Source organism: Anneissia japonica, unplaced genomic scaffold, assembly GCF_011630105.1.
Source record: "Anneissia japonica isolate Jap-2015-1 unplaced genomic scaffold, ASM1163010v1 scaffold288058_len748972_cov163, whole genome shotgun sequence".
NCBI lineage: Eukaryota > Metazoa > Echinodermata > Crinoidea > Comatulida > Comatulidae > Anneissia > Anneissia japonica.
The window spans coordinates 321,079-336,095 of NW_022701645.1; the positions used below are offsets into that span (position 1 = coordinate 321,079).

Sequence of the window (15,017 nt, forward strand, 5' to 3'; positions counted from 1 at the left end):
CTATTTTACTGTAAGGGAAATGATTTTGTCTCGCTGTTGTCGAATAAACAAATTTGTTATTGATAATTATCTGGCAGATAGAAATTCTTTTTAAACTTTAATTGTATGCCCAAAATCATGCTATTGTAGTGAATAAGAAATACTGTAATTGTTTCTCAAATAATGACAAATTTGTTACATCATCTATTGTCATAGTATCATCGTAGAAACACTATTTTGCTATAAAAGGTCAATAATCCAGCATAGAGTACTACAGCGACACAAAATACATTCAACCGAGGCCATTTTCTCTATCCACAAACATTTTATCCCAATTTCTAACATAATTATTATTAAGTTGTATCTTAATTTTTCCTTGTAAATGTTAATTGATGATAAATGTGTGTTCGATAACAAACTTTTTGTGTTTTTAGTACATTTTGATTGTAAATTGCTAGGTTTTAAAATGCCTATTCCAGAAAGCCTATTTTAAACCATTAAGATTATGAAGTAATTCATGCGTAATGAATGGTAACTAACGCCCAGAGGGGGCCACCTGGTGTTGTGATGACACGGCTATGGTACTTTATAGTAACACTTGAAGCAGTCTGCAAATATGCTAAAAATAGTGTTAAAAGATCAATTCTATTTCATTAAATAATGATGACTTCAACATTAATAAATAAATAATAATTCTGGATTTATATAGCACCTCGCGTTGTCACAACCTCGAGGCGCTTAACAACAACAGAGAAAGAAAGAAAAAAAACCCAAAACAAATGTGCAAATGTACCAAAAATTATAATCAAATATTTGGGTTTTAGTTTAGTTAGTTAAGTTCAAATGATTGGTTTGATGATTATCAATAAATATTATTACAATACTTTGGTATTTGGAATCATTTCAAGGCCTGTTACTTTCCTATTTTTCCCAAAGCCTTTCATTTTTATTTTGCTTCTTGTCTTTCTTCCTTTTCCCTTCAAATGTTCCTGATCTTTACTTTCCTTGTCCTTTCTTATTTTTCCTTATCTTTCACATTCCTTTCTTAGATTCCTTATCTTTCATTTCCTTTCTTTCTTATTATTCCGTATCTGTCTTTAATATTTCATTCTTATATTTCTTATCATTTCTTTTCTTTTCCTTTCTAATGTTTCCATGTCTCTCTTTCCTTTCTTTTCACAAACATTAATTTGCATAAAAAATTATCTTTATTGTACAAATCAGTACCTGCGAAGTAACTAGAGGGCTTAATTTTAAGCTTGCAAAGTATGTCACACGTTTATCTTTTTTGAGGTGTTGACATTAATTGGAAGAGTAGGGTATTGTGTTTCAGCATACCATCCATTCAACGTCAGTGTACTTGAAACAGAAGTACTCTGTATGCTATATATTGCCTTTATTTGTATTTTCTACAAGTGTGTTGGATTTACGCCAATTGACATAAATTGCATAACTCTACTCAAGGTATTTTTCAAAGGTGAATGTGTGATACACTGATATGAATTGTTATTGTAGTTTCTCGAATATAAGCCCACACCCTACTTTACACCCAATTTTATGTATCAGCTTTTCCTCAGGCAAAAGCCCAGGATATTATTTGAATGTGTAGCTAAGCTGAATTTGACAGCCGGTTGAATAGACATTCTCGAAAATTATAGGTGAACAATTTTTAAAAAGGGATTTTTTTTTAGAAGGTGATTCCCTGAGAATAAGTGCACCCCCCTCAATCATCCCAATTGTGTATTCAAGAGAGTGGCTTATACCAGAGTAACTACAATAGTATTCAGTTAGTGATGTAAGCTGCAGTACAGTTATTTTAGTCAAATTAGATACTAGACTGTTCACACTGCCAGATTGCCGGATTTCCTTGCACAATTTTAAACAATGCAAAAGTGTTCTTACGCAGCTATTTTGTAGCACAGTTTTGAAATTGCGCAAATATGGCAAACTGTGCATAACACAAAAAAAATCATGTTTCGCATTCTTCCTTTATGGAATTCGGCCATGCCTTTAATAGTTAACAATCGTTGAATTCGGCCATGCCTTTAATAGTTAACAAATGTTGAATGCTTTTGCTGTACTACACACCGTGAATCTGTCATTTGACAAAGACTGTCTGAATGTCTGTTGAGTGATTAAATAAAATCCAATTTCCTGGTATGTTGTTGATTGATTTTCTACACCTCAGTAAATTCCTTTCGCTGGGTGATCTATACATTTAATCCATTTACTTGTCGTCACTTCTGACAGGTTGTGATGTTCTAAAAAAAAAACAAAACAAGTAACTTTCTGATTCACTGAAACTCAACAAATTTTTCTACCACCACTCCCTTATATGATAAAATATGAGCTTTTAGGTGTTAATGTTTTACGGCAATGATTACTAAGTAATGCATTTTATTTTTGGATCAACATCGTTCTGTAGTTTTCTACCAAAAAAATCTTTTCAATTGTTGTGAACGATCTAGTGATCTAACAGTAACATGAAAGGCAACGATGGGTAACAAAGAAGGAATTATTCTGATTGTCTGTAATTGTGCAGACAAGTACCATAAAAATGCCACCTATTCATGTGCTTAACATTAAGCTGATCTACCCTAAAGCTAAAAAATTCTCTACTCCATTGTACCCACTTCTTCGTAAGCCCTAAGCTTGTCATGCATGAATTCCTTTTTCACAGAGCCTAACTAGTTGGAAGTCGAAGCGCATACAGTACACTTCGACAGAGCGCGAACGCAAGGCTGAAAGAGACGAGGTGGAACAAAACGAAACTCAACGCCAAAGGAGGAAGAGTAAAACATACCGTGAAATAGTTGAGGAAAAGTAAGTTGTCTTTTATTTGTTAATTTTCATATAATGTTACTACTGCATATTGGTGAATGTAAAAAAAAACCCTAAGAGTACTCCTCAAAATTAAAGCCAAAAAGCGTTGCTTATCTAATGTTTTATGCACACTGAACCCTCTGTGAGAACAGTAACATTTTACTGAAGGGTAACCCAGTATAAATTAACAAACATTAAATTAAAAAGTAATATAATGTTTGTTAATTTAACATAAGAAAAAATATTTTAGAAGTGATGTGTTATCGTACCGAATACTCAGTACATCCCCAAATACTAGTGAAAACAATTTGCAAGTGATTTGGGTGGAAATCGAACCCACGACCCCCAGGTATCTAGCCTGATGTCTTAACCACTGAGTATTCGATAATACGTCAGGTAGGACAAAATATCACTCCTATGATATTTTCCTGTGCAAACTCGCATCCTAAATAAAAAAAAATTTTTTTTTATATTTAATTTGCTAAGTTATAACTTAATATATATATAATTACAAATACAAGTCTTGAAATTGATTTTGTCACAAAAAGATAACATCAACAATTATTAATAGTGTTTTAATTACAATAACTCAAATAGTGAATTGAATTGTTAGGTTATAACTTAATGTTTAATTATTTTACTTTGGTATAACATACTGTAACAAAGCACAAGTCAATGACCTTGAAATTGATTGTATCACAAAAAGATAACATCACAATCATTCATAGTGTTTTAATTACATTAATTCAAATAGTGAATTGTTTTTTTAATAGCCATCATAGACATTATTATCATGGCCATCTAGGTTAAAATTGATATTACAGAGGTAACGCTAACTTCGCCATTTATTAATAAAGATAATTCAATTACATTATAGTTCAAATAGTATTATTTTTTTCAAGTTTATTTTTCATGATGGACATTATTTATAGTATAGTTTTGATCATGGCCAACATTTGGCATGTTATCAGTATTTATAAAACTAGGTTAATTGTTTCAACAAGTTTGCCAATACGCCTGCTATTGCATTTACAACGCAGTACAAACACCCTATTAGCGAGATCATTTAAAACAAAAGCACAATAACAAAGGAGACAATAAAGGTAATAAAAGAATTGTGTCAACAGAAATTTGATTCTTAACATACATTCACGAGACTGTTTTCACAGTGGGTTGAACCAAATAATGATTACCCAATTTTCAAAATAAGTGGTGTGGTGCACAAAATAAGATGTTAATTGAAAACTTAATGATGGACAAAACTGTATAATTTTGGTGTAACGAATTTACTCTCTACCACTTTTCTTTAATTTATTCACAAATTTTTGGTTGCCTTACAGTAGAAAAGTAGATTAGTGACAACAAAGCTAGCAGAAAGTTTTGCAGAAACAGAATTTTGATTATTTAGTTATACTGCCCTCTATATGGTATATTAATTGTTTTAGCTACTATATTTCTACCTTTTAGTTCTTTTCTTTCTTAAATAATTTTACAGGGAGAAGCGAGAAAAAGCACTACAAAAAATTTACAAGAAAAAAGCGAGTGTTGATGACGAAGATATAGATTATATTATGAAAACGGATACTAAATTAATTAATATGTCAGAAGACGAAGATTCCAGCCCAGAAGAGGAAAACTTCGAACCTCAGGTACAGTTACAACATCAAAACTTTTATTATGAAATCATAAATTTACATGTTCATTGTTTTAATAATTATTTTGATATTACTTGTTTTTACATTATATAGAAAGTACAGGAAGAGGCTGATCACTTATCTAAAAATTCTGACATTTTTTCATATTTTAAGGTGGTTCTAAATATTTTGCCGTTTGTTTGTGGTCAATCATTCAAATTTTCCATTTACATATTTTAAATCTAGATATTTTTGGAGCACAATGGAAATTTGTTTGCCAGTTTGGTACTTTTTTTAAATCAGATTAAAGAAGTAAAATAATAAAATAAATAATAAAGCTTAAGAAGGTATGAATGCATTAAATTAACGAGGTGATTAATATTTTAAGTGACACAATACTATACACACTTTTGAACATTTAAAAAAAAAAATATGTTAAACATGAAACTTGGCTTTAACTGAAGAACACTTTACATCGTTCCATTAAAAAGTATGTTTTTCTTTTGTGGTCCAATAAAAAATAGGGTTAAAATTTAAATCTAGATTAGGTTTACCAAATCAACATTTTTTAACAATTATCATCAGAAAGGATAATTAAAGAGGCATAGAACTATCTAGAGCACAGTACAGAAAAGTATAGTGGTTGTCAACCGTCACCAAGGTATTGCCTTGCCAACTCTACTGGGTCATTGCTTAGGTCAAAGCATTAAAGCGGAAGTTCATTACAAAGCTTTAAACTAGGTCAGGGCATTTTACCAAACCTAAAGTTATAATTAATTTTCACTATTGTTATTGTTATTAAACTGTAATTTAATAGATAGCATTATGCCAAATCCAAACAGTTCAGGATGGTTATATTTGAACATAAAATGTGGATGAAGTTGAGTTCACTGGAATAAGAGCACTTACAATAGCTACAGTACTTTAACTAGGCAAGCATACTATAACATTTTATCCATAATAAGATATTCCCAGCATACTTGATTAAACTTAGTAATTAGTTCTGTAAACCAATGCATATTCTTCCAAACAATCTTTGAAGGACAGGCTTCAAAATATCCTAATTATCAAAGGTTTAGAAAATTAAGCATTCGTGGACTGTTTGCTTAAAGCAAGTAATCTTTTACTGCTTTAGTACGCAAAAGGTTCTTCATTTTCTAGTTGAAGGCACAAGCTTTGTGTAGTTATTAGTTTTTGTGCAGACCATGTAATTGTTAGCCATGGTTCACAAGGCTCAACGATGCTGTCTCCTAATGACAGATAATTTTATATAAATTCCACAGTTTCTTGGATATAAGCACTTATCCCTCCCCTTCCCCCTTTTTGCTTACCTCCTACCTTATACATTAGGACCAGCCTCCCTGCAGTATAATTTTTCCACAAAATGAAAATACAGGCTTTAAAAAGAAAATCTTAACGACAAAAATCAAAACCTATAGGATTCCTGTAGGATTTTTTTAGGAGTACAGTAAATGCAAACTTGCATGCTTAGCTATGTAAGGTAAGTTTATCTTGGGCTTGAGAGAAAGCCAACCTTGGTCTAAACCTTCTCAAATTGTCCAGTAAAATTTCTGTTCTACCTGGGTGGAGCTCCAACCTTGATTCTCCTAAATAGACTTTGTTTACACTTTGTCTAAATTGCATCCCTTGTAGTCTTTTGTGGTAATTGTTTTTGTGCCATACTATTTTTCTGTTAAATCTAAACATCCTGACTTGCGTAACACAAACAATGTAGGCAAAAGGCAATTCTTTTCAATTATTATCTGCAATGCATTGTGATGTTTAAATTTAAAAAAATATTTTAACTTCGAGTAAGGAAAGTTAGAATTAACTGGATCAAATTTGGCTTTGCTAGATTTTTTATCTAACAAAAACCATTTAAGCATAATTATGTTAATATAATAGTAGCAGAAATTACTGAATTGTTTTATATTAAAGTTAACATATGGTAACCTTACAGGTATTCAAAAAATAATAATTTCTCATTTAAATAGTAGAATCAATTAAGTTATTAATTCACAATGGTACATGAATTAAATCTATTAACTATTTAGATTTGGCTGATTCACAGACTTTTTCACAAATCCATAATTTACTGCCTACCAGCTAATTCAGTTAAGGATTTAGGCAAAGAACAGAGAAAAGGTAAATTATTAATTTTCATTACAGTAAATGAAGAGGAAATATTTTCAATTGTAAACTAATACATTTTCAAAATATACAAAGTAAAATAGTATAAATATTTAATGCAATCGTTTGTTAGCTTTTGTTAGCTTTCATCATAGATAAAGCAATTGATTTGGAAAAACGCAGTTAGAAAAAATCTAAACCACAGAACAGTTTTGCTGTCATATATTCAATAAAAAAAATACACAGGAATGTTCACAGGATTCAAGGTCTGAGAGATAAAGATAAAGACAGAATAATTTGACAGAAAGGGAAGTGTTTGGCAGAGATTATGTGTACTTGAGTAGGCCTGATGATCCAGAACAAGGTAAGTGATTGTGCGAGTATGCCCAATGGGGGCGGGCTGATTCATAATCTATGCAGTGCTGTTTGGTGGCTGGATTAGTGACGCAACCAGTCACTGTGCAATCTACTGGAAAAAGTGCTACTGTACTGTCAGAAAAGAGGAAGGAGTGTCTATATAGTTGGAATCACAAGGCCTAGCTCTAGCAGTTTTACAAAAAAAGTGGTTCTAAAAGGTTTGTTGCTCTTGGGAAAACTTCACATAAAGGTCACTTATAACTTAAGTTCTTTTGCTTTGGAATTTTTATTAGAAGTTACATAGGTAAGGTAAGTATATTCTTTTTGTACTAAAAGTTATGTTGAATCTTTGATACATGTTTATAGTTTTAGGTCAGTTCAAGACCTTTGACAATCCTCAACCCTACCTTCTCAGAAAGTCTTTTGTAGGGTAAACAATCAGTCTGCATTAGTTGATCTTGTAAAATATGTTGTAGATTTTATTTTATTATATTTGTAATACCTTCATGACTTTCTCTCTGAAGTTGCCAAACCTTGATTGTCATCTAGAGTGTTTTAATTACTTAATAATTGTTTTAAAAGCACATTGGAAATTTTTATATAGAAAAGCTATGTATGGTGAAGTTTTCTGGAATTAATTTATAATAACTACCCTCAACTTGAATTGAATTGAAGGTATACATAGTGAAGTTGTTTTTAGCAAGAAAAAAATCCATCTCTAAAACAGGATTTAGCTGGAAGAAGGCAAGCATGTTAATCACCGATCTATGGGTCCATTCCAATACATTTCAAATGTTCAATTAATACTATGATCTTTGTATTCATTACACAACATCAATTAACAATACATTCCTGTGACAATTTCTAACAAACAACTGGATAAAATTTCAAATAGATACCTTCGAATGATCACGGTAGCCAATTAGCAACAGATAACAAATAATTTGATGGTGATGATTTGTGGCGTTTGTTTAGACAATAATGGGATTGTAGGAATGTGTGGGGATGGTAATTACAGGTGCGACTACTCCAGTGTAATTTATATTGCATAGCATATAATATACACTGTCCTTTATTTATGGGTAAGCAGTTGTACTGTACTGACATTTGGCAGTTGGCTCCATATGAATATTATGGCTTTGTATATACTGTAGTTCTGAATTGGCTTTAAAAACCACCTGAACCTGCCTTGATATAACCTTTTTTCCTAAATCATGTATTGGACGACTTAAGTAAGTAATTTACTAGGCTTATGAAGCTATACCTTAGATAGTATTTATGTTTCATTATACAGGTCCCCCAGACAACAAAGGTAAGTAGGCTGGCTAGCCCAAATAGCCATTTAGCTCTATGATCTGTATGATCTGACTGAGCATTGGCTAGGTTGTGAATTGTTCTGTAGACAAAATGGTGTTAGATTAGCTATGTTTGACTGATTTACTATGCTAGACTTTGTACTACATTACCCCCAGACAACAAAATGTAAGTAGTTTGGCTAGGCCAGGGAGTTCTTTTGCTAGACTATCTCACTAAGCCTTTGGCTAGGTTGTGAATTGTTTCTCTAGACCCACAGGCAATAGTTACAGATTAGCTACCCCTGATTTTAATACAATACTAGACTAGTATAAAATCGAGCCCCGCTAAGAGATTCAATTATTAGCTGTCTGCTTTAATTAATTCATTAATAGGAATATGTCACTGACATATATATAAGACTGACCCATCAAGAAATGCTAGTAATGGTATTGTTCGAACTTTCAAGGTAACATTGCTGAGGTTTTTAGGAAGTACAAAAAGTGCAAGCTTCCTATATTAGAAGGAAGCATGTGTTTGTTTTGGGGTTTAATTTGTTACTACTCATACTAGAACCACCAAGTGTCTGGTCTTGTTAATGATTCACTGTTTATCAATTTGTGGTCTAATAAAACACCTAAAAATTACAACTGCAGTTCAGAAGAGGTATTTTATATTTCTGAAATTCTTTTTTAATTGTGTGGTATGATTGCCTTGAGGAAGGGTGATTGTTTTTATGTTCCTGAAATTTTAGAATATTTTTTATTACATGGTGTGAAGGCCTTTGGGATTGAAGTTTACATGATTGTGGTTTGGGCGCAGAAGAATAGCTTTATACTTTCAATTGCATTGTGGGAAGCATATGGCACAGTGTATAAAGCCGAGCACACTGCGCCCGACGGTCGTCGGCCGACGCGATTCTATAAAGAACACAACGTCACGACGTCCGCGCAATGGATCTTTTCTAATGACAATCCATTTAGACTGCCACCGACAACCACCAGACAGCGTCACGTTGTATAACATTCACGGTATGCAGAGTTGAATTCGTCGGCCGACGATTGTATGACACAGTAAGTGCCGGTTTAAGGTGTTGGACTTTCAGTCGGAAGGTCAGGGGTTCGAGACCGATGCTCGTCACACTTCTTGTGTTTCTGGGCAACAAACACACTTTATCTACAGTACATTATTTTGCCTATAGCTCTTCACCCAGGATTATAAACGGGAACCTGGTAGGAGGTGAATGTTTCGGAATAAAATTAATAGTTTTACTACTCGTAAAAAGGGCACTACGGTATATAAGTGCTAAAATAAAATAAATAAAATAGCAACTCAGAAATTTTTTTTAATTGAATTTGTAAAAAAAAATCATACTTGAAACTGGAGAGAAAAAAATCTTGGAAATGAAGTTTATCTGAAGTCTGAGTACAACATGCTCAGAGAATGTTTGACCAAAATTATAAATAAGTAAATAAAAAGACAAAAAAAAAAAATTCAGGAAGAAAATGTGCTGCTTCAAATGATAGTACTGTAATTAGCACCATTGAATGTTCTTGTTGGCCCCCACTCCCAATTAGATCCCCAACCCTCTACTGTATGGGTTCTGTCTTCCATATCATTTTAACAAAATATTTGCGAGATTTATATGACAGTTATAATCAATAGATATTTTTACAGTGTGTCTGGTTTTTCATTATCTCCACAACTAGTGGTTAACACCTTGTTGTATACACCAGGTATAAACCTTATTGATTCAACACAGCTTTTGACATATTTCTGATAAATCTAGTGATAAATGAAATCCATAATTAGAAATGATACTCTGTGATTTTCAAAGTAGATCTATCTATAATGTGAATAAGCTAATCTCTGACAAAAGATTGATTGATTGATTGATTAAATTTATATCTGCAAGAAACTAAAAACAAAAATTAAAAAATAAAATTATTATTTAATATGCTAATACTCTATATTACTGTATATTAAATGCTTGCAGTCAACCACATACCTACAGATATTTCTGAAAAGAACTGTTATTTTTGTTGAGAATGTTTCAATCATCATCAGGAGAATAATATTGCATTTAATATATTATGTATACTTCGCCATGCAAACCTTTAAACAATATTTTACTCTATACTATAAGTATGTTCTTGGTTTTTAATTAAAAAAAAATTAATGCAATTAACATTTGCCTTGCAGCTATATTTTTCATAAAAGTATACTGTAGTTCAGAGAAACAACATGTTACTTTTACAAGGCTATTTATGGGCTTGTGACGTAAATCTAAAAACATTTGTACTGACAAAAGTCCTTGTAAAACGTGTTTAGATACGTATGAATGAGCATCCAATTGCTGCCTGGCACTTGAAGTTACTACAAACTGTTTGTGGTTTAGTGGTTTACTGTATGTGCAGAATGTGGATTTTATTTTTAATATTTTTCTATTGTATTTTGTGTTCCATTAGCTTGTTTAATATACCTTCAGTTATATATCTCCATATCAATATTATATTTTCAGAATATAGAACTATAAATAAATCTTGGATATTTTTATGAAATTTTAATTTAATCATTTATTTTTAACAGCAATATTTATGATGATTATTTTAATGGTTTCTTGATTATCTGTGCTATTTTTGCTAAAGACATTTAATTACAGTTTCTTTTATTATTTTCAACCTTGCCCATGTCTTTATCAAATTTTTTATTACTTTATCGTGTCTTAATTATATTATTATTATTATTATTATATTTTATTACTGTTTGGTTTGCTATATTGTTTCTTTTAAATATGTTGTTTAGTAAATCTTAACAGTTTGTTTTTATGTTGGTTTTTGTTTGCATGCTTTTTCGTTTTTCCAGACAAGATATCGTTCTAACACCCTTCCCAAAAGTTTTGGGAGCCAGTTCAAGGAAGCACCCCCAACAGCTCCAAAACCTGCGACAAGACTAGCGCGCCGTATCCAAGCTCATAAAAAGGCGCCGGAGGAGTCCTCTGCTCCTCCTGTCCGAAACAGGCCGAGTGTTATCGGGCTTTTTGACGAACCTGACGTTAGTATTGAAACAAATTTGTGGAAATTCTCCTTGGGGTTTAAGTTTTTCACTTTACTGCTTTCTCTCCTTTGCTTAGCTTACTACTATTCATGCACTGTTTACTTTTTTACACTCTTTAGATTTCACGTACTATGCTTTAATGTTTCGTACTCCTTTTCGCTGCACTTAATTACCTTTTATTCATCAGTCATTGTTCTGTATTAGGATTAGTATTAAATAATTTCTCCTTATCATAACAAACAATATTCTGCTTACTAAATTCATGTTCTTTAATCCATGAAATGTCTAAAGAAATGTTTGTTTTTAAATGAATTCTTGTAAAAGAGTTCATTTAGCACAGAATGAGTAAATTAACGGTATAATTAGCCATATCGATAACCACTTTAATCATACACAAAAGTGATTCATTTTATGTAAACAAACCATCAAGACCTTAGATTATAATTTTGTTAGGCTCACAGACTTTATTATTTCTAAGCCTATTTAAAATGGACTACCATCCTGAAATAAGCCCTATTGTAGGTTCAACTGTATATTAGTATGTCAAAGGTCAATGCATATAATTATACACTTGTCTTATTATACTTTAGATCTTATGACGCTAATTTATAGATGTTGATCATCACAGTATTAATAGCCAAATACTACATTCAATCTTCAAACACTGTTAAACTACATTTAAATAAAATGAGACATTACTTATTAGGGTTTATATTATCTTGACCTTCTACGTATACCATGTGTAGTTAAAACTACAAAAAAATAATTTTCGGCATAACCTTGCACATGCTAAGAATTATAATGTATCGTACAACACATTGATCAGACTTTCAACTCCTGTCCTTTTTAGCACTATTTAATTATCACGAAGTATGTCCAGCAACCAGGAGTACTTTGTCCCCATTTTGACTTATGCTTACTTCCATATTGTGGTTTTGAAAAGCCTACTACACTAAGTTAATTTTAGTGGGTTGTGCTTCCTTTCGCCAGACCCTCATTATCTGATTAGTCCTGAGGTGAACCAGGAAGAAGTAAGGTTGACTTAAGCACTCGGTGAACTGACAGGCTACTAATTTGCATGGACCTTTCCTGTGTGTCTATCAAATTTAACTGACCATTCATCAGGATGTAGAGCAAGGAATATATGCCTGTCCCATGAGCATACATCTTATGGTACTTTAGCAACCATTTAAAAGGGGTGAGACGTCGCAGAAAGGTTCATTATTTTCTGCACAAAGATGTAATGCTAGATCTACTGACATCCCTGTATTAGAACATGATCTCCAATATAGTCAACCAGTTTTATGCATACGAGAACAAATGCCAACCAGCATCTTTAAACATTAGTTACTATTTATTCTATAAAAGGGAATTTTAAGTATCATTAATACAATTCGATTTTAATACTGCAATTCTATCCAACAAAATTGAATTAACCTGGTGTTTTAATGCTTGTAGTAAGTTGAAATATTTGGGTAACCTCTGCTATTAAAAGAAATTCACAGTGCTCATTAATTCTTTTCATTTGCTACTATATAACATCTGCTACAAAAGTGTGGTTTGAGAGCTAGTGAGTGATTGAAAAAAATGTCATGTATAATAAAACTCGTTTCATATTTATTTTTAATATATTTGTCCTGGAAAACTGACACGATATCACAATATCTATTTACTTTAGTGAGCTAAAATTAGAATTCAGACCTTCCATAAAATATATACAAACATATAAATCAATATTTTAAAAAATCCCAGATATTGTTATAGAAGTATATTCTAATGGCAACCCACAGGTCTATTACTAATATATTGGGGCATATCATGGCCAATCGCAGAAGTGAAGAACTCAGAATGTTTAAATTTACACAGTAGATGAATTTGCTCTCAGTTTTAATAGACAATTATTAACATTCTAACTTGGTTTCTGCCTATAGGATTAAATTATCATTAATTTCTCCTGATTTCTATTCTTCATAAATGCATGCTCATTCACTTTTCCAATTACTGACAATATTTTTTTGCTCTTCAAAAAGATTAATTGTCAATTTGCTAAAAAAAAAACTTTCTCGCTTATCATACTGAATTCCATTCCTAACATGGTGGCAGGATAAGTCACTAGGTCAAGTCACTGCGAGTTGACAAAGTCGGTACTATAACTAAGCTTCAGCTTTGTCAAGCATCCATGTGTAGCTGTTTTTGTCTATCATCTTTGTTGTTAAAAATTAATCATTGTGTATCCATTTAAATATTGTCATTTAAAAGTATTAGTATAAATGTTTCACATTATTATTGAATGCACATGACTGCCACTATATATGATTCAAGTTGAGGTCTCAGCAGTGAGAATCAATCATTGAGAAGCTATCATATTAAGGATGACTTTAAGGATGTCTTAGGTAGCTAATTCTAAGGTTAGCCAACTCTATCCACCGGCTTTAAAGGTTAGCCTACAGATCTTACACAAATCCATGGTTACTGCCTTAAAGTCAGTTCATATTAGAAGTCTGAATGGCTAAATTCTAGCGATCGTATTAAAAATTAACTACAGAAGAAAGGTGTAACAGGGTTTTTAATATGCTACTGTATAAGGAAGTTATTTACAGACAATGTATTTCATATTTATAAGTATTTAGTTGTATTCTTCCACCATAATATCTTTATTTAAATAATTATTATTATAGTTGTATTTTTGTATTTCTATCTCCAGGGTGGAAAGAAACCTGAACCAGAGCGTGTGAACGAGCCGATCGTACAACAACAATTCAACAGTATGGAAAAATCCAAACCGCACGATTTCCGCGGAAACTTCCAAAGCAAACTAGTGAGTGCTCGGGAGCGTGAACATGCAGAGAACAGTAAGAATTCAGTTTGGCAACCGGAAAAGCGCCGCGTTAGTCTGGGAATAAAAAGCCGCATGGCTGCTTATAATCAGAGTCTGGATTTAGACTCACAAGTTCCAAAGAAGCCTGAACCAAAGAAAGATGATGAGGTAGGTTAGATTATAGAAACATTGCATTATGGGAAACCTATATGATTACCCATAATACAGCACAAAACGTTAAACAGGATCATTGGTAAATGGATATTAACTATATTCACTTTTTTTGGCATTGATTGGTTAATTGTTGATTGATTGATTGATTAATTAATTGGACTTTAATGCACTGATTTACTAATTGACTGATTTATTAATTTTGATTGACTTCAATTGATGATTGACTGATTGACTTTGATTGACTAAATTTTATTAATTAATTGACTGATTGAATTTCATTGATTAATTTATTGGCTACTAATTAATTTTGAATCAAGATTGAAAATGATTTATTTAGCATGCATTCATTTATAATTATCATTAATAATACAGTACATTTTGTAGTTTTAAAATAAAAAAACAAAATTAGCGCTTCAAATAAATAGAGCTTATTGTATTCACAATTGCTGTGAATTATCACTTGCTGTACTTCATTGGTGCTGCTTCCTAACACCACTTTGAAAATGTTTTTTGTAATGGCTTTTTAAACACCTATTTAGTATCCAAATTCTGATTATTTGTATTTTAGTCATTTCTTTGGATCACGCAAGTATAGGGAAGTCAACTAGTAATAACTTCTGATGCAAAAGTGTATCAAATCAAATAGATAGTTAATTATATAAATAAATAATAAATATATAAAAACATGCAAGTAAACATATTAAAAAGAAATTACCATTGATAATAGAATAAAAGATGAAATTGTGTAGGTG

The 15,017-nt window shown here is 31.7% G+C and overlaps 1 protein-coding gene across 1 annotated transcript in view; it reads left to right on the plus strand.

The window, feature by feature from the left end:
* LOC117103668 (LIM and calponin homology domains-containing protein 1-like) overlaps positions 1–15,017 on the plus strand; it is a gene marked incomplete in the record, with an annotated part of 69,871 nt that overhangs the window by 31,559 nt on the left and 23,295 nt on the right. Inside the window, 4 exon segments of the mRNA XM_033244264.1 lie at positions 2,660–2,802; positions 4,298–4,451; positions 11,082–11,270; positions 13,978–14,259. Of these exon segments, the coding sequence (XP_033100155.1) occupies positions 2,660–2,802; positions 4,298–4,451; positions 11,082–11,270; positions 13,978–14,259 (768 nt within the window).